The 21,039-nt window shown below is 38.1% G+C and overlaps 3 protein-coding genes across 5 annotated transcripts in view; 1 reads left to right on the forward strand and 2 right to left on the reverse strand.

The window, feature by feature from the left end:
* The window catches only part of zpax2 (zona pellucida protein AX 2), a 28,589-nt gene extending 27,537 nt beyond the window's left edge, over positions 1 to 1,052 (reverse strand). The window contains exons 1-4 of the mRNA XM_065268859.2: positions 563 to 1,052; positions 429 to 484; positions 259 to 351; positions 59 to 183 (exon numbers count right to left, since the gene is read on the reverse strand). Of these exons, the coding sequence (XP_065124931.1) occupies positions 59 to 183; positions 259 to 351; positions 429 to 484; positions 563 to 663 (375 nt within the window). The 5' untranslated portion in view covers positions 664 to 1,052. The remainder of the gene's footprint in view (positions 1 to 58; positions 184 to 258; positions 352 to 428; positions 485 to 562) is intronic.
* A 1,256-nt stretch (positions 1,053 to 2,308) lies between these two features.
* On the forward strand, positions 2,309 to 5,424 carry kcns3b (potassium voltage-gated channel, delayed-rectifier, subfamily S, member 3b). The gene is made up of 2 exons (XM_065268948.1): positions 2,309 to 2,393; positions 3,938 to 5,424. Exon 2 carries the CDS (start codon positions 3,995 to 3,997, stop codon positions 5,267 to 5,269), a length of 1,275 nt encoding a protein of 424 aa, XP_065125020.1. The 5' UTR covers positions 2,309 to 2,393; positions 3,938 to 3,994; the 3' UTR covers positions 5,270 to 5,424.
* A 9,407-nt stretch (positions 5,425 to 14,831) lies between these two features.
* The window catches only part of dlgap2b (discs, large (Drosophila) homolog-associated protein 2b), a 171,473-nt gene continuing 165,265 nt past the window's right edge, over positions 14,832 to 21,039 (reverse strand). For all 3 annotated transcript variants that reach the window (XM_065268747.1, XM_065268746.1, XM_065268750.2), the window contains 2 exons: positions 20,289 to 20,441; positions 14,832 to 19,297 (listed from right to left, as the gene is read on the reverse strand). In XM_065268747.1, coding sequence (XP_065124819.1) covers positions 19,085 to 19,297; positions 20,289 to 20,441 — 366 coding nt within the window. In that variant the 3' untranslated portion in view covers positions 14,832 to 19,084. The remainder of the gene's footprint in view (positions 19,298 to 20,288; positions 20,442 to 21,039) is intronic.

A 21,039-nucleotide genomic window follows, 5' to 3' on the forward strand; every position in this document is an offset into this window, starting at 1 on the left:
ATTGATCTGATGAATTGAGAGCTGGTTAGAAAAATGTTTATTTTATAAGGACATGTACCTTGTTCTTCGCAAAACAACTTTGTAGGGAGGCTGAGACTATTGTATTACCCAACGGATCAGATTTCTGAGTGTAGCCACATTGAGCTGCCAGGTAAGGTGTGAGGAGTACAATCTGTGTGTCATCTGAAACACCAAGAAGAGACCCAAATTAATTCTGAGGTCTAATAAATTATTGGCATGCCACCCATTACAACTTACTGACTGCATAAACCTCCAGAGGGCTCACTGCACTTGATGAACCGTGGATGGTGAACTGTACTCTATTACCAAGACATTCAGCGTATATTACATCTGAAAACAAGGAAGTGTGTCCATTAGGTAAGTGAAACTCAACACAGAAATGTTTAAGTGGCTGTAGTTTGACTTACCTGCTGAAGTGTCTCCGTGAATGATCGTGGCAGGTACAATAACAAGCCATAAAACCCTATGAACATCATAAAGAAACTTAAAAACAAATTCGGTGTTTAGTTAAAACACACCCTTTGCGTAAATGAACACTTACCATATTTTAAAGCAAACCATTTTTTGTAGATATTTGTGAAAAGGTACAATATAAACCATCGTCTGTGGTAACAAGTTGAGAGATAACGCACTCCAGCTCATTAATTACCCGCGCGTCCCCGCTGCGCTCTCTGATTGTTAATTATTGCGCACAGGTGAGGAGAAACCCAAACAGTGCACGAGCCGGCGGCTTCGACCTCCAGACGACTCTTTACGTTTCACAAGCAGCGAAAATTTGAATAAAAATCCCTCAAAAAAATGTGTACAATAGCTTGAGGTTGTTTTTGATTTATGCGAGAAAATTGTGAATAATTTAGATGGAAACGCATTTGTCGAATTCATTCTGACCAGAGTCGTATAATAATAGAGTTACGACACTCACATAGACGTCCGTTGTAAGAATGGAATGCGGAAGTAACAGCGTTTCATGTAGTGACCGGTAGTGACGCATAGTTCCAAACGCAGCACTAAAGCCCATTCATTTCAATGGCACCTGCTGGTAAATCGATGAAATTACCGTTTCTCTTTACATTTTCGCACATTTCATTAATATAGTCAACAGTGATATTTTATGAACTCTGCTGTAGGTAATGATTATCGTTAATAATAACTAGTAAAATTTGTATATTTTAATGAGTTGTGTATAATGTGTGAATAATATAGATTTAATGGTTTAATTATTACTGGTGGCCATCTACTTTATACTTATCTTATTTATATATTACGAGTAACACTAGGGGGCAACAGCGACAAGCTAAATGCCTTATAAGAAAGTCACACTGCTTCACAATGCTGCTATGTGTTTCATTGTGTTTGGTAAGTAATACGAGTGATGTATCCTCGAAAATCATGTATGATTATATTAACATTTAATGTGAATTTAAAATATGAATTTAGTGTGTTTCTGTTATGCTTCACTGTTACAAATAACCGCGTTGGCGATCTTTTTTGTGATTTTAATATAGTAAAAGTGTAGGAATTATGTTTTTAGCAGATTGATACCTATTTATATAGCCATATTTTGCTACAAAAATAAAAGATAAACTGTGTTGCTGTAGTTGGTATAGATAACCACAGTTATATTTGGGTCACAATTAACTGTTTATCTTTATTAACTGATGTACTGTATTTCCATCACTCCCTAGTAAAAAAAAACCGTTATAAACACAGTAAGTATAGTGATCAATTCCCATTACAAGCTAATATTTACCTAAAATAGCTGAAAACCTATGCAAACAGATTGACAGCCCTGCTTGGTTTGGAACTGTAGAACGTTACATGAATCACGTGACCGCGCGGCGGCGAGATCAAAGCGTTTCGTAACTCTGTTATTATACGACTCTGATTCTGACGTAGCGAACATTAACCCACGAGACTGACCGTCTAGCTGTTTCCGTTGTCGTTGTCTTTACCATATATGGAGCTCGACGTCGTAGCAATGTCCTTCTGCAAGTGCCTTGCCTTCATCAAAAAGTCTGCATTCCCACTTCTGTGCACAGCATTTATTTTGGCATTTAACTGCGCTTGCTAGTAAATTTATAACTTGCCCAATCGTAAATGCAGTCCTGTCTCCAATTTCCAAACGTGTCTTGTTTTGTTGGTTAGTTACCAACTTGATGTACATGCGCCTAATTCGCATTTGTTTGTTTTTGTTTTTGTTGTTTTGCGATTTTCGAAAACAAAAAAAAGGACACCCAGCTAAAGACAGATTTACTGGAGCTGAACAGTTGGATTTGTAGTGTAGTTTCTGAAAACCTTTCATCTATTGGAGATGATAAAGTGTTTTTTAGTTTGTAACGTTAGTCTACTCATGAGGAAATTTACTGTAACGGGTAAGTGAATTTTACGTTGTTGTTTTTTTTTCGGCTGAGTTCCAGTTTGTCTGAAGTCTCTTTGTGACTATAACAGTATGATTTAAGGGAGACAATGGGAATATTTGTCACTAACCAAGGCTTTGAGTAAAAAACTTGAATGAATGCTCATCTGGAATTGTTTCTGTTATTTAGTAAAGCTGGTAACGTATGCCAATCCTTTTTTTTACTATGATTATGTTTTTATCGTTTTTGTTTCATAATTGTTTAGATAAATAATTTAAATTATGCAATTCTTTATGATGCCGCATAATAAATAATGCAAGGTTTTTATATCTGGACTGACAATATTTGGTAAGTTTTAAAAATGTGACCCTGTCTGTAAAATACAGCTAAGGATGATATTTGAAGCATCAAAATTTGATTGATTTTAATCATTGACATGATCTTACTCGGTCAATATTAAATATATCAAGATAATATTTGCACAAATATTTTTTTTTACATTATGTAGGATGATTTTATGTAGAAAACAGTAAATCAGAAAAAAAGTAATGTAGTTGGGTTTTGACAGGCAGGGTCACAAAGATGAAGTGCCGATAAAATCTTTATTTCTGAAATACGTCACTTATCACACACTTTTTACTAAAATAAACATTTCTTATGCTAGGTTTGTTTATAATATATATGTTTTATTTTCTTTCTTTAATACTCTAATTAAAATGTGTCATTAACATATCTGTCAAACACATGTTTATTTCAAATGCAATTTAATGTTTGTCAGCAACATTTCTAGGACTACAGAATGCTTAAACAAAACATGTTAAATATACAAAAATATAACAAAGTTGTGGCTAAAATGCCCAAATGTAAAATATATTCATCAATGAAATTTAAAGCATAACCAACCTGACAAAAATGTGACAACTTGATCTTTAAAATTAGGAAAAGTCAAATTGTCTTAATGTAGTTACATTTCTAATGTGCGCATTATATAAAATATATTATTTGAGATTTTCATTGGATAACTTTGATGCCACATGTGATACCACCAGCAAACAAAACCACTGGCAGAGAGAAGAAACATTTATGCAATTGGATGTATTGTAACTGAGATTTTGCTATAGCAATCTCCTTATGGTTTCCCCTACAGACAAAATCGAAATTTCTATTATGCATACACAAAAAAATGCTGTAGTAACTTACTGTAGATTTAAATTTATGTTATGTCCTGGCAACAGATTTTTTTAAGTTAAATGAACATTAAACATTAACAAGTTTTTATCTTAAACAAAATAAAACTATAAAATAACAGCCTCATCCAAAGCATTCTGGAAACCAGAAATCCTCATCAACCTTTTTCTGTTTTCCTTCAGATTTTGGTTCCCAGAATGCTTTGCAGGAGGCTGTTTTAATCTACAGTAGGCAAACAGCTGCCAGTTACACTGTAATTTCTAAAGAAATTATTTACAGTGTACATGTTATGTCTAATATGATTTGTGTAGTCATGATTTATTGTTGTTGATATATCTATTAACATACATGTATTCTTTTCATTTGTTTAGAAAATGCAAGACTCCCTTTATCATATTTTCTGAAGTGACTGAATCCATACCTCCACCATGGTGTATGGACAGGTTTTACACCATAAGAGCAATGAAGAGGATCTGGTTAACATCAATGTTGGAGGTATCCGGCACAAGGTGGAGCGTTGCATTCTGCTCCGGTTCCCAAACACACGTGTGGCTCAGTTACTGCAGTGCTGTAGCATCTCAGCCATCCTGGAGCTCTGCGATGACTACAACCCCACCGAGCAGGAATATTACTTCGACAGGAGCCCACAATTCTTTAACTGTGTCCTCAATTTCTACCGCACTGGACACTTTCATGCTTTGGAGGACCTCTGTGTGTTTTGCTTCATTCAGGAGATGGAATACTGGGGTCTTTGCGTCATGGATCTGGAAGCCTGCTGTCTCGATTGGTTTTTTGAGCGAAAATATAAGAAAGAGAAGAACCTGGAGTCTGCTTGCGCTCCGTCGCCTGAAGAGATCTCGGCTGCCAGCAGTGACCTGACATTTGAGGGCACGTGGTGCTCAGAAACACGCAAGTTTATGTGGCAGACCCTCGAAGATCCCAGTTTCTCCAGATGTTCAAAAGGCTTAGCGGTGTTGTCGGTCGTGATCATTTTGACCTCCATCGTGGCCATGTGTGTCCACAGCATGCCCGAATACAGACACATAACTTATACAGATTTTTCTGTACTAGCCTGCTTAGAGATAATCTGTATTATTTTCTTCACGGTGGAGTTTGCCCTGCGAATGTTCGCTGCTCCTCGTCCTTGGAAGTTTTTGAGAAATCCTTTGAATATCATCGACCTCACTTCTTTCTTGCCCTTCTATGTGATCCTGGCCTTTGAAGGTTTGAATGAGAAAGACAGGGAAAGTCTGGTCAACGTCGAAGAGGTGGTTCAGATTCTCCAGGTAATGAGGGCTTTCAGGGTCCTGAAACTTGCGAGACATTCAGAAGGTGTGAGAGCTTTTGGTGATACCTTGAAAGCTTCCCACCATGAGGTGCATCGTCTTCTTCTTTTCATTGCTGTTGGAATACCGTTCTTCTCAACTTTGATGTACTACATGGAGAAAGACGAAGCTTCATCCACAATGTCCTCCCTTTCTTATTGCTGTTGGTGGGCCATTGTTTCTCTGACAACAGTGGGCTACGGGGATGTATATCCACAGACTTTGGCCGGGAGAATCGTAGCTACCATTTGCATTCTCTGTGGTTTACTTGTTGTTTCTGTACCCATCTCCGCAATCATGGACAACTTTGCCAAGTATTTTGAGAAAAAAATGCTAAAAAGTGACTTCCACCCTTTACCAGCGGCTTCAAAATGTTAGTTATGATAATGCTGGGCTTAAAGACATGGCTTTGAGGTTTGTAAATCATAGGTGTTTTATCTCATTATTAACATTATCTACAAATGTCTAGGTAATTCCTATTCCTATAAATGCCAAACATGTTGCAACATACACAGTAAATGTGTAACTTACAATAAGCTGTACAACACCTCTAAATAAAAACCTGCAATCAGATGAGATCTCTAAAGGAAGTTTGTGTCAAATTGGAAATGAAATATTACTTTGAGAAAAAGAGACCATGCATTAATCTGCAAGACATGAAACTATAGCTGCGGTTATTCAGGTAAGCTGTCGGTACACCTTATTATTTTACTAAAGCCATGACGGACCAATCAGAGTCAAGTATTTTAAAGATCTGTTTGACCTGGAGCGTCAAATTTCCATCTGACATCAGAGGTATTCAGGCCAATCACAACGTACAGATTAGCTGGCCAATCAGGGGGACAGAGCTTTTCAAATCGATGAGTTTTTTACAAAATCAGAGCGTTTCAGGAAAGCAAAGTTTTTTGAACCAATAAAAACCTAAATATGTTGTTTTAGCAATGAAATAAGTGCACTTTAAAGCCACAATATTTACGATTTGTACATAAAATATCCAAAAGCCACTTGCACAGTGTAAAAAATTGTATGCAGTCGTTACCAAGAATTTGTAAATCCAAAGAAGTTCCTTTTTTTTTTAAGTAGCTCGCCCTTTTATTATTTGCGCTTTGCTCAGTTTCCAGTGTAGAAACGATGGCAAAACGAGTGCACAAATGCTGAAGTGGCGGTTATACAGCATCTAACACCCAGCTGTTGTTCATTACGACAGTATAAAATAATGTGATCAAATAAAATATTATTTCAATATCTTATCCATAAACATGACTAGCGAATTCCACGTGGCGTAAGCTTTGATGCTTCCCATTCACTTTTAATGGGTGACGTCATGTGTTGCTGAACTGAATTGTGGATTTGTCAGCGCCGCGTTAGTGCCATTGCTCGCGGCATAAGTTGAAAATTTCTCAACTTTTCAAGCGGCAACGCATGCGTCAGCCAATCAGATCGCCTTATGCAAATAACCTAGGCAGAGCCAGCCAATTACGTTTATGGAAGACCGGAGCATGTGTTGCGGCAACTGTGATTGGCTGTTGGCCACGCTTCAGGCAAGCCTTCCGTCAATGTACCGCAAGTCTCTGGATGATGAAAACAACATCTCTTATCGTTCCACTCTCTTTGCCTTTGTTATTGTGAAATAGTGACCTCTAGTGTTGAAAATCCTACATATTGTGCCTTTAAAGGGATAGTTCATCCAAAAATGAAAATTCTGTCATCATTTACACTCTCTCATGTTGTTACAAACCCGCATACATTTCTTTGTTCTGATAAACACGAAGGAAGATATTGTGAGACCAAACTGTTCGTGGACCCCATTCACTTCCATAATAGGAAAAACAAATACTATAGAAGTGAATGGGGTCCACCAACGGGTTGGTTACAAACATTTCTCAAAATATCTTCCTTTGTGTTCATCAGAACAAAGAAATGTACAGAATTTTCCTTTTTGGGTGAACTACCCCTTTAAAGGCAGGTGCATGAATTTTGAAAAACACTTTGGAAAAGGGAGTCGGGCCGAGTACCAAAACACACTTGTAACCAATCAGCAGTAAGGGGCGTGTTTACTAACCAACATCATTCCCTGGGTTGCGTATGTGTGGGGCGGGTCTATCAAAAGAAGGTCCAGATTCTATTGGGGTAGGTGCGTGTTTGTTTAGGTGATTTCAAATGTCATAGGTGTGTTCGAGATCATCCGGCGCTGCGCAGACCGATCGGCGAGGTTTGCCGCTTGCAGTCGAGGGAGGAACTGAAGACGGAGCCGTCAAGCCGGACACCTGCTGCTTGCCGTAGTGACGTGTGCGCCGTGTTTCCTTGTTTTTAATCGCAAATGAAGTGAATAAGATGCTGAATTTGATAAAAACAAACCTTTTAATAAAAAAGTTGCAACCAGAAACATTTTATATCGAATATTTTAATTGCTGCTTATACTGTATACCCGAAAATAACGGGAAACAAGCCTATATTATTAAAATACCAATAGAGTTTGTTATTTTCATTTTTATTTTATTACACGACACAATGAAACATACTTAAGCATATTAAAGTGTTTTTCCTGTTTTAAAACATGAATTTATAATGTTTATAAGTGGAACTAAAGGTTGGATTAAACTTGAAGCACACGTGATCGTTGTCATCAGTGAGGCGACCAATCACGTAAAGCTGTTACGTCATCACAACTTCGTGCAGCCGCTCTGGAGAAGCTGCACCGGCTGAGCTAGCCGGCTACTCTCGAAACGCTCTCGCCGTACTTAAAAACCATATGACACAGTCACGTGCCTGCAGCGCCAGCTGAAGTCGGACAAAATTACTAACCGGAATGCACTGCTTCAAGTCAGCCACCGATCGGTCTGCGCAGCGCCGCATGAAGTCGAACACACCTATTGGCTTTCAGAGATCATGCATCCCGCCTTTAAATAGAGTCAACCCAATGGACTCAATTTGTTTAATGCTTTTGCCATTACCAGATTTTGTCTATGACCTGGTATAGTTTTCTGACAAATACACTTTATTGTCAAATGATGTTTGTTTCCAAAGAAATAAATTCAGGCAGCTCATTGAAAAAATGACAAAATACTTTTGTTTTCTTCAGAAAAGTTTAATAGGAGTTCTATATACAACAATTGATCATACTTAATATTCAATTATTCAAAGAGGCAGATTGATCAAATCTGAAAATAGGCAAAATACTGAAGCAAAACTAAGACAGCAGAGGGAGGAACCTTTCATATAATCCTCATCTGCCCCCCAAAAAACCAACAGTTATATTTATAGAGATATGAATATGACTTAATAAATAATAAATAAAAAGGCAAATGAATCATACAAATACCAAACTATTTATAAATTTTGGCAAAACAACTAACAGCAATGAAACATCAAATCATACATTCAATTTTTTTACGATCCTGCATGCTGTCATATCTTTATAAAATAATCTTGAGAAAGTTTAAATTAAAACATGGGTTAGAGCAAAAGATTCAAATTAGGCATATATTCATTTATTCATTTATCAATATATGTATTTTTTATATATATATAAATAATGTATATTTGGCATTAGATTCATCTTCATTATTGATATATTTAGTGATTCAAAACAAGTTTGAAGCCAAACCTTTCTTTAAAAAACCTCATTGTTATAGCCTATTTCATACTTTATGAGAGGTCTCGCTTATTCAAACCATGTAACTTTAGATGTGTGTGAAACAAAAACAAAAATCCCTCCCCTTAACAAATAAATCATGAGACCAAACTACAATTTTTTTCTTTCTTTTCGGAGGTAAACCTTTGAGAGGAAAAACTTATTGGAAAACTGCCTGGAATCTCGACATACGCTGTCCAAGACTTTGAGTATTCAAAGCATCTGTTCAAATAAGCGATCAATATTTTCACAAACAGTTTACCAGCAAAGCAAAAATGTCAAATTTTCTATGATTGTTTAATGAAATCCTTCAGGTTATTGCTGAACAGGCAGCGAAACATTAGTCTGTACTGAGCGTCTATACAGCCGAAACCTCACTAAGCTGCCTACAATACTACTACTCATGTTTTCTGTGCAGAGAAGCCTGGAATAGGATGAAAAATATCAAATGAAGGGGGGGTAGGGAACAATTGGTTAAATGATTTCTGCGGTTATTTTATAATTATAAGCAAAAGAAAATGGTACTGTTTAGAAAGCGGATACACTACTGACCATAATGTTCTTGTGTATGTATATATATATATATTATGTGTGTGTGTGTGTATACATGTGTTGATTGTCCTGGTTAAACCAGCCCGTGCCTTTATGAACCCAACATAACTCTTTGACAAATTAAGCACCAGTTTTAACCTCTCAAACGTCTCATTTCTGTATTTTAAACACATTGTTTCACATTTTCAGTTTGAGTAAAGAGATCAGCATTGTTCATAGAACAATAGCCGTCGTTGCATCGTGGAGGATCTGACCCTCGAAGATGAGAATCGGAAACTAGCGAAACCTATTAAAGGGCTTCCCTGCAGTGCAGTTAAATTAAACCGAGAACTTAAAGTGAGATTTTATAATATTTCACAAAAAACTTTTTTTTTTTAAAGTGAAATACTGTCAGGGCATGTGGTGAGTAAAGAAATTGTGTTACTGTTTATTTAGGGTTAGCTACCCTGTTTAAAAGACTAGCATTGCTGGTATAACTAGCGTAACCCTACATTTATTCATTTAGCATTTGATCTTTTGTCAAAGGACTTCATCAACTAGCTTCATCAGGGTTAACCGATCTTTTAGTCAGGGATTAGCATAGCTAATAGTACCAAAACAGCATAAACCAGCCTTAAAGATCATGCTTGACTTTTCAGCAGGGTTGCAAAATCAATGAGCAAAATATTCTGTAGTAGTTTATGTGAATAAGTCTTTCTTCGGGAATTCAGAAAGTCAGACTAGAGCTGCTGCATAGTAAAAAAGCAGGACAGATCGCTCTCTTTGCCTCAAACTGACCACAGAGAGACTCAATGTTAGTGTCCTGCCATTGATACCACACATCAAGAGGTAATAACACCTTGCGCCTGCCATGTATTTATACACTATTGCACCTTCTGGCAAGTCCGGTAAAGTGTGTGAGCCAGACACTGGCAAAGAGTGTCTTACAATGTATTATCATTTTGAAGAGATGAACAAGCCCTCTTGAGACCGTCTTAACGGATATAAATCAAAACTAAAGTTACTTGCATCTAACACTTTATTTAGGCTAGTTCGTGCTGCCCTACAAACGCCAACAGACTCTTAACGTTGTATAATGATGAGAAACTTTCACGATCTACGATCCCCTAACAAACCTCTAAAGATCTTTGTGTGGTTGTGCCTTTTAAGATGGCAAGTGAAAGGATCTAACCCTGCTTGATACGCAATGAGAGACAAGGAGTATATATCAGGAATAATCTACATTTAGCCTGTTGTTAACGCAAACCCAACCGACAAGTTGGTTGAGGGGTTTATTTTGGGATTACAGTTGACTGGATGCATATTTTCTTTTGGACATGCCACTAAAGTAAGTTATTGGACACCTGTTGGCAACAGTCAGATTGGCATTAACCAGTTAAAATGACTCGCAGAACCCGGATGAGTGGTGTGCAAGGGTGTGTACACACCAAATGCGAATTTAACGTTTTGATACATAGAAAGTCAACGCAAAGACGCGAATAGAAGGGAACTTGCACGGCGAATTAAGCAGCGCGATTGCTTGAAAACATGCGCTATTCGCCTCAAACTTGTCTATGTATGTCCATCATCTTTCAGACGAACACATTTGGGGTTATTTTAGTACATAGATATGTACACTAGATGTCGCCTTGGCTACGGCAGTTCATTGGACCGAATGCGTCAACTAGAGCCGCCATCTTGAAACAGGGGAACCCTGTATCAGCGTCATTGTAGGCAATGGTGTAACGAAAATAAAATCACCATAAATCGTCATGAACGCGATTTTCTTGGTTTTCTTTTGGTTCGTTTCAACAGTCAGACGTGTATTTAGCATTGAGTCCAGAAAAAAATTCAAGTTTGATATTATGAAAATCTACTTTTTCTAACTATAATGCATAGTGCTAGTAGGCCTAACATCCATACGCAGCACAAAAGTCCGGCATCGTCCATGAGTTCGAAGTAGAGGCGGAGACAGCAGCTTTACCTAGCTACTTCCGAAGACCCCTGTTTTAAGATGGCGGGGGTTTTGACGCATGCTTAGAACCCCAAGGCGACACCCAGTGTATATATCTATTGTTTTAGTAAATGTCTTGCTGTTTCAAGCTTAACTTCTGACTTTGAAGCCAAAAAAGTGCATCCATCCTTCACAGAGATGATCCACACGGCTCCAAAGGGGTTAAAAAAGTTTTCTGCAGGTAATCGATGCGATTTTGTAAGAAAAATATCCAGATTTTAAACTTTATAAATAACTAGCTTCCGGAAACGGCGCTAATTTTGGATTCACGAGACTCACGCAAGAGTTTTAGCATAGTAAGCCATGTGGATTACTTTTGTGAAGGATCAACATGATCTCACAAAGTTCTGTGGTATAGTCACAGAATATTTTGCTCATTTATCTGAGTCATTGTCACGGATCTCCGCATTTTTCCGTGTCCGAACCACGGACTTTCTTTTCCGTATCAGTTTAACGTATTGGTTACTCAATTGTTTTTCCTATTTTTAAACCATTGTCGTGTGGGTTTGGGGTTAGATTTGGGGTTTGGGTTAGGATGTCACTTTAACTATTGGTTTATACAATTTTTTTCTGGATTTTTAAACAATTGTCGCCTGATTGGGTTTGGGATAGGGTTAGGATGTCATTTTATGTAACAGAAAGTCGTTCTAACCCCAAACCCACGCGACAATGGTAAGAAAATAGGAAAAACAATTGAGTAACCAATACATGAAACTAACACGGAAAAGAAAGTCCGTGGTACGGACACGGAAAAATGCGGAGATCGGTGACAATGACACGGATAAATGAGTAAAATATTCCATGACTATAACACAGAAATTCGTGAGATCAGGTTGGAAGGATGGATGCACTTTTTGGGGCTTTAAAGTCAGAAGTTGATTCCTGTTTTCTCTCGTTCTAAGCATGAAAAAGCAAGGAACTTTACTAAAATAGCTCCAAATGTGTTTGTCTGAATGATGATGGACATGTGTATCTCGGATTGCTTGAGGGTGAGTAAATCATCGGGTAATTTTGATATTTGGCTACCAATCGGGGTACCAATCTCATCCAACAAAACCAACATGGTGAATGAGTTTGTCGGGTGGGCGATGTGAATTAAAATTTAGACCTCCACATATGGCTGTAGCTAACAAGGTGAAAGCTGGGGAGGATTCTGGTAAGGCCCACAACAATTTCCATATTTTTTTAAAAAGTAGGGCAAAGCAATATACTGTACAGTCAAATAAACGAGAATCCTTAGCTACAGCCCAACCTCCATACGCATCGCTGAATCAATAATTTCCCAATATTTATACTGAATCACTATCACACAGTCCTGTTCAAACACAGAACCCAAATTTGCAAGTAATGAAAATATCACCCTACACGAAAATCCAAACAACATCATTCAAATATCTGCTGGTAAATGATCCACAGATCATGCATCATTATAACACCTCTGGGCTCTTAAATGATTTACAATGCATGGAATGGCCCAAATCACATAAAAAATACAGCAGGGTTTCGCCAGTCCTCAAATGTCATGCAAATCCTTTTAAATCTCCAACACTGATTATAAGGCACCTATGGATGTTTCCACCTTTTATAAATGACTGAAATCTGCTAGATCTCTACTCAAATAAAAAACACGACAGACACATGGCATGTGTCAAATGATGGCACTCCATTTCTGAAATGTCTAGAATTATTTACAATTACACAAGCAGCGATACATCTATGCCACAACTTTTCAGAACTACCTGTACACAATAATCCATGACAATATCTTAAAACAGGGCCGGAAGTTTGTGTATGAGAAAAGTGACCCAGTTAATTTATTCATTAAGGGACAGTTTACTTAATAAAGTCTGTCATTATTTACTTACTGAACAAAGATGTGGGCTGTCAAAATAACGAAAAAGCACCATAAAGGTATATCAAAAAACATGTATAACCTGTGCTAAATTGGTTATATTCCAACTCATACAGAAGATGCACAGAATAAGTGTTTTATTAATAAACTGACAGCCTCAATACTATTAGGCTGGATTTAAACTGCAGATCTTGATGGCCAATTCCGATTTGTTGACCCGGTAATATAACTTTTTTTAAAGTGACTCAAATCCGATTTCCGGATTTGCACTTAGAAAAACAATTTAAAGGACAATTTCGGCATGTTTTCAGATTGTTTATGGTGAAATAGAACAGTTTTGACTGAGATTTCGACATATGCGGCTGCCCTGAGAATTTTCGGGTGTTTGTTGTTTCACCTCCCACCTCTATAATGGGTGTATAGGTGCACTGGAACAATCCTTTCTAAAATGCATTAAACTTTTGTTTACAAAGACGTGAAACTCACCGAGTGGTCAGGGGTGTTCACTGATATGCTTACACAAACATCGCTGCAAAAGATGCTTTTACACATCTGAACGTAACTTAACTTAACTTCCAGTCTCTGTTTGTTTAATGGTCTGGCTAGTGGCTAAACTGAACTCTGGAACAAATATCTAGTCAAAAATAATAAATGTTTTGGTTTCCTTAAGACGAGGGAAGACGGCGATCATGAATCAGCTCTATGTGAAGGAAGGTTTGGCAGCCAATCTGTAGTTAACAGTGTATACATTATACAGTACATATTTTACAAAGTAACGTTAGCCCGGTGTAGTTTTATGATAAGCTTGGCTATGATTTGAACTAAAGTAATCTAATTGTTGTTTATTTTGCTTGTTATCAGAAATAAACTACTCTTAAAGGACTTTGTTGTTATTCATTCTTTGTGGAGTTTACCAGAAGTTACATTCGGTTAACAAAAGCCGTTTGTTTATGTTGTTACTTCTGAAACGTCTATAGCTTTCATTAATTTTCCAGAATAGCTGCATTGATTTCTATAGCAATGCCAATGACATTTGGTATGGAGGTGCTTGAAATAAATGTGCTGGGCGCTGTGCATACTGATAGGCGTGTGATAGAGCGAAGTGCTTTCAAATCGGGATTTTAAACCGCATACAAATGTAGCTTGAAATGGATTTGTAAAAATCAGATTTTATGTGTTTTCTTGCCATTCACACTTGCTAAATATGATCGGAAAATCCTATTTGGACTGACAGTGTGAACAAGGTCTAATTGAATAGTCTCAGCCTTAGAACCATGGGCTGAATGTCTGATGCATACGGCACACTTATGGGGTGGTCACACTACACTTTTCATTCCATTGACTTTAATTCCTACGCATGCAAATGCGTCAGACTGTAAATGCAAGCTTGCAAGCTTCTGACCTGCAAATGTGACCCGTAGAAAACCGTTTTCCGCGCGGATTTAGACGTGAAATGTGAACCACCTCTAAGAATGCTGTCATGGTTACATCAGTGACAATACTTAAATCGAATGAATCAAATAAATTTCAAATTTAGTATGCAAGGTTCATGGCATCAAGTCTTTAAAATACGTCCAAAAGTTTAGCTTGAAGCAATTAGTGTAATCTAAAATAAATATTTACTTGTTAAATGATTTACTGGTTGCACACCATCTTCATCCATCTTTACTTTTTAGTAGAGAGAAAGGTCACGGCATGACGGACCAGTTTTCTACTGGTCACATTCGCTGGTCAGAAGCTTGCAAGCTTGCGTTTATGGTCTGACGCATTTGCATGCCTATGAATGCAAGTCAATGGAACAAAAAGTGTAGTTTGACCGGCCACCCCATAACTAAGTGTGCCGTATCAGACATTGAGCCCATGGTTCCTGAGACTATTCAATTAGACCTTGTTCACACTGTCAGTCCAAATAGGATTTTCTGATTTAAATCTGATCATGTTTAGCAAGTGTGAATGGCAAGAAAACACATAAAATCTGATTTTTACAAATCCAGACCTTCAATTATGGATACGCGAGACTACTAATGTAATGATCCAAATGATTCAACTTCAGTCTGTTTCTCACACAAATCTGTTGTTAGACTCACTGTATAACATTGCAAATATATGACGGTCCACCTTCATTATACTTTTATGATGCTTTTGCGAAGAGACAGCCCCAGTGCATATTTACTCAATTCAAAAAGGGCCAGGATATAATAATTTTCCCATTTTGTGTTCTGCAGAGGAAAGAAAGTCACATAGATTTGGAAAAACACGAGGATGAAGAATCTTGGTACACTACATGCCATTAAATAGGAATCATTTTCAAAAGTCGAAATGGCTCAGGTATCCAACACATCAAGTAGAACGATAGCTGTCGTGTGGGCTGTATATATTATTTCATTTATTACATATTTATATAAAATGTGCAAGATGACAACTGTACTTGTAAGTATTTAGCAGCAGTTAGTAGAATGTACACACTGATGTCTTCAAAGAACATCAAAACCTTTCCATCTCGCTCTTGAACTATGTACCGGACCAATGGGAAAGCTCTGGTTGATTCTCTATATGTGTGGTACTTTCAACATACCAAAAAAATTATGTTTCTTTTAAGACTCTGTATAATCACAACAGCAATACTGAGCCACTAAACTGTTACACTACACTACTTATCAACATTGTCCTTCTTATCTGGCACCTTCACAAAAATGCATTAAGAGGCATTCTGACCAGATGCCGATCATCTGACTCCTTTCAAATTCCAAGCTTTTCTGGATGTCCGAGCTTTACACCCTAATCCACGGCAGTCTGCGAAAAAACTAATTTCAGTGCGTTTACACTACCCAAAGCTCCTGACCACAGGTGAGGACTGGAACACAGGCTGTTTCTCCAATCCTTCAGCGATCGCATTTTTAGAATGAATATGTCATAAAGAATGTCTTATTTCAGAATATTAACAATTATAAAGTTTACAATTATACTACGTTAATCGTAAATGGTTGTAATATGTTTATGACTTGCGAATGTAATGCCAATTCAACTGAAATAATCCAGGCTTGATGACGTATGCAGCCTGCATATGCGACCTCCGGAGGATGCAGCCTTTCGTTTAAGAAATGACCAAAGATCGATCGATCGATCGGTAAACAGAGATTTTATCTACTCACCCTCATATCATTCAAAACTTTGAAACAAACTCAAACGAAAAAAAAAAAAAACGGCGTTAAATGCATGCCAGCTTAATTGCAGTTTTCTATACAATGAAAATGTAGAGCGCCACCTGGCTCTCAAGCTTAAAAATTTTACATTTCAAGATTTTTTAAACGTGACTACATCACACACACACAAACATTTTTAAATAATAGTTCGGCACATGTTTTTAATTGTTTCCAATGGAAGCGTGGCATTTTTTTTTTTATAACAGCAGCTGGCAGATTTTTTATGTGCTGAAAGCTGGCGCTCTGCGGTTTTTCTGTGATCAGCTCTGAGCGTCAAGAGATTCAACTTTGGGGGAAAAGCTCTGCTAGTCAATATCAGTTTGCACACAGCCGTCCAATCACAGTGGAGGAGGGGCGGGACAAGTATCACAACAATCAACCAGCTTACAGCTCAAGTATCACAGCTACCAAAGCGCTCAGCTGAAGAAAGCTGGTGCTCAGCTGAACAAAACAGCTGGCATTTGGCAGCCTCCAGGTGTTTTCAGACGCATAAAAAAGCTTTGGTGTGTCCTTCCCCTTAGACTTAAAGAACACGCAGGGCCAGATTTACTAAATGGGGCAAATTATCGTAATAGCGCCGTTCCAAAATAGCGTTTATGGGAGCTGAAATTTCAATAATGAACAACGCAATTTAAGGGACGTTAAATAATGGCGCAAATAGCCTACCAGTAAACAGAAAAGTGCAAGCCTTAGTAAGTCACGTTACGTAATTCATTCACTCACCTCCCACAAATTTTGCGTCAAATTTGGAAACTCCTACAAATGCATATGCAATAAGGTCAGTCACAAAAATAACTACGTCTACATCTTTTCAGGGCAAACTTTTCACTGCACGTCTTTCGCAAATCCCGACAGGAGTTCTGAAACGGCAGAAGAGGCGTTTGCACTTGCGCAAGCTGTTAGTAAATAGCCCTTAGGGGGCGTGCACACCAAGGCGTTCAGCTAGCGGTCGCCGCATGTTATTAATGAAAGCGCCGGCCTTTAAAAAACGCCAGCAGCTGGCGGGTTCAGCTCCGGCACTCTGGCATTTTTCTGCAATCAACGCTGAGTGCCGAGAGTTGAAAATTGGGTAACCGCTCAGCTCATCAATGTCACTTTTCATTCGGCCATCCAATCACAGGGAAGGAGGGGTGGGACAAATATCACACAACGGCACAACTCTCAATGATAAGCAAATCAAAAGTACCATAACAACCAAAGCGCTCTGCTGAAAAAAGCTGACAGGCGCCTGCAGTCAGCGCTTGGCTGGCATTTCTAGCCGCATTTAAACGCTTTGGTGTACACGCCCCTTTAGACTTTGGAAGATAGCACACAAGATACAATATTATGCATTTTTGAATGAAATAAGGGTGAGTACATGATGACAGAATTTGTATTTTGGGGGGGGGGGTGAACTGTCCCCTTAATTCAACTATAAGCTATACATCTGCTATCCCCGACAACGCTTTGGATTGAATTGACTTTTGTTTAAATTATTTGTTGGCAGTTCCTTTCCTTCTTCTTCTTCTTTTTTTTTTGCAAGAGCAGGGCAGTACATTCACAAAGCTTTTTGCTTAAGATGCTGTAAGGCTGGCAGGTAAAGAAAATAGCTATTAAGCTCGGGATTAATTTGCTGTCTGCTAAGCCTTATCAACGTACAGTAAGCAGCAGTTATGCTAGAGAGTAAATAGCACTCCTAGCAATGTAGCCTGGGATATTAGGCTTGGAACCAGGGATTGATCAGACATCTGATTCATTATTATGCACAGATGCGGACTGGTAAAATTAAGTATTGTGCCAGTAAAGTGATAAATAAACGCAACGGTCGTATTTACAAATGAAGCTAATAAGCGAATCTTTCCATTAAAGGTAACAAAGCACAAAGCCAAATTAGAAAATATGAAGTTTTTTAACATAAGTGCAGTATTTGAATTCAATAATACATCGGCTCTGTCCATCTTACACCAGGGTCTCAAAGGTGAAAGCATTTTGTGCAAATGCTGGACTGAAAAAGTGTGATATACAAATAAAAACAAAAATCCAAATTAAAACAAACGTGTTTCTTTTCTAAACCACTAGCAATAATGCATCGATACACCATGTTAAACCTCCCTTTAAAAAGTCCACAGGTGGTTCGTAGTGCTGTGCAGAAAGGTGAGGAAGGGGCATCTACATTTTAGAGTATAAAGCAGCACCATTACATACAGTAATATTATTAAAGTTTCTTATGCACCTTTATATGTCACAGACTACCTTGAGTGGCGAACGCTGAGGAAGATTGATGTTGTAAATACTTGTTTTAGTGTGTGTCGGTCAATGAAAGTCAAGCTTTTACTGTATGACTGAATGATGTCAAGGCTTTTCTGGGCTCAATGAATTTTTAATCTTAAGTCATAGGATTTTAACGGAGAATCTATTCGAAAGTGCAAATTAGAGCAAGACTCGACCTGTGTCAAGCGCTGAAGCTAAAATCAAATTCCCGTCTAGAAGCAAAACCTCGCAACAATACCACGACGGTCCAGATCAACATTTCCGTTGGAAATACGAATAGAATTGAAGTAAAGCTGCTTCGTACATTTTGAGAAAAGAGAATCGTCGTTTTCTCCATACTGGAGACATTTTCCGGCGTGCTCGGTTTGAGAGAATCATCCCATAGATAAACTGCCAATGCTGTGACATTCATGTTGTGCCAATGCTCAAGAATTATAAACATTTTTGAAAGTTTTCCCTTACTGTGTCTGTCCCACAAGCTATGCTTTGTTACCGCCTCTGAACATACGAAAATAAAGTAAAACAGGAGTTGGGCTAAAGTAGCTGCAGGTCTGTGACCCGCTTGCATTGAATTCACCACTATTCTCAGCTCACGGCAGAGGAAGTGCATCACGGGTGGAGGACTGACATGGAGCAAAATGGATGTACCCTGTTGGTGACGCGCATTGGTGCAAGGGAAGGCGTAGTCGGACGAGTGCATGTGTGTTTTTCATAAGCGGGTTTGGGCTTCTGGGATGTAGATCTCTATGCTGTCAGCCCGCTCCGTAACCGAGCTCTGACGGAAAGACGCAGCCCGTTTCGCAGCCATGAGCCTGCGGCGAGCCTCCTGCCTCTGACGGTCCTGCAGGTCCAATGAGCGCTCGCGCATCATCCCTCGACCTTTAGGAGGTCTCTTTGACACAGGAGGCGGCCATTTTCTTTCCTACGAAAAGAGTCAGTGTTAAAACATTTGTTGGTTGGTTTATACTGGCAATTCACTCAAATCATTTATTCATTTTTATTAACATTAAATATATATTTCACTTTGCTTATTATTACATTCCTGGTATGCATCTTGAGAAAAAAAAACAATGGCACTGATAGTATATTAAAATAGTATGTCAGTGCAAAATGTTTTTTTAAATTACGGAAGCTTAAACATGCATGTTAGTCTGGGACTAGGACAGCCTGTCAGGTAAACCACCCATTAAAGTCCTGTTTAAGGTAATAAAATGACATTTTTATATAACATTATTCCTTGGTGTTCAACTGAAGAAATTACATCACATGTATATTTAATAATGATAGAATTTTAATATTTGGGTGAACTATTACTTTAAAGGGCACATATTATGCAAAATCCACTTTTACAAGATGTTTAAACATAAATGTGTATTGGCAGTGTGTGAACTGAACATAACAACCATACATTGAAAAAAAAATCCACTTTCTCCTTTTTTAATCCCCATTTAACCAAAGCAGTCTCATTAGATATGCTGTTTTGAGTCTCTTGTTAATGTGACATCACACTGATAAACTCTGCCCACAGCCATTGACAGACTGGTTAATTTACCCAGAAGCTTATCTAAATGTGTTTGTTGGCATATTGAAGTGCTTATGCGGCTAAATATATTATTGTCTCAGACTGTATTCACAGGAATCAGATCTATTTTTAACCATAAGCGCTCACCGTCTGTCGGTAAGGGAGGGATGAGCTGTAACTTTAAATTTGGATTAAAAGGTACACATGTGAAAATAGCACTTTTTTGCTCCCGCCCAAACAGGGTCATTATGGACATGCTATAATAAATGATCTGTGGGGTATTTTAAGCTGAAACTTCACAGATACATTCTAGGCACACCTGAGACTTATATTATTACATCTTGTGAAAATAGGCATAATATTGGCCCTTTTTTAGATTCCGTGCACTGACCTTCTTCTCCGGACTCTCCATTATCCTCCAATCATTGCTCTTGATTTGCTGCAGTTCATCAAACTTGGCAGTGACGTCATCAATGGAGAGCTGCAGGAGATCCCAGAAACCAGCTAGGTCCTGAGCCGTGGGCCGGGGCATAGCGCTGGGGTCCTGCACAAAACCAGAAAACGAACAAAATACACAATAATAATAATAATCAGTTACTCATTAAACATCACAGTGCATGAAAACAACATGAACAATCAAATAATGCTGCTAAATCAATCACTAGAGGTCACTGTAGTCCACATTCACCATTGAATATTTTTCTTTCATTCATTTTTTTAAGGCCATTCCAGTATATTCCAGAGTTGTGGATCAGGAGAAGAGAACAAAGTTACATAAATTACCAGAGCAATTTACCAACTAAGTGCAGGGGAGCTGGATTATTTAACAATCACACAATATTATTAATATAAAACATATTTTATAATAATCTTTTATTGTTGTTTTGAGTTTATATAAGAATTTGTCCCAATGTTGTTTCGTGTAATTAACCATGGTTTTATTATAGTAGTAAGTAACCATATTTTTAGGCGGATCGATTATGATTTATATAGCCTTACCACAGTTTTACTGCAAATACCATGGTTGAACTGGTTTCTGTGGCAAAAATAGGTTTTAGGGTTTACTTGTGGTCGTGGTATAAATATTATTCGCAAGGATCTCCACCAGGGCCGGCCCTGGCCAATTTGCTGCCCTAGGCAAG

Source organism: Paramisgurnus dabryanus, chromosome 12 (assembly GCF_030506205.2).
Source record: "Paramisgurnus dabryanus chromosome 12, PD_genome_1.1, whole genome shotgun sequence".
Taxonomy (NCBI): Eukaryota; Metazoa; Chordata; class Actinopteri; order Cypriniformes; family Cobitidae; genus Paramisgurnus; species Paramisgurnus dabryanus.

What these genes read in the sequence shown, in the direction of transcription:
- kcns3b (XM_065268948.1), top strand. Translation starts at nt 3,995, where the DNA reads ATGGTGTATGGACAGGTTTTACACCATAAGAGCAATGAAGAGGATCTG.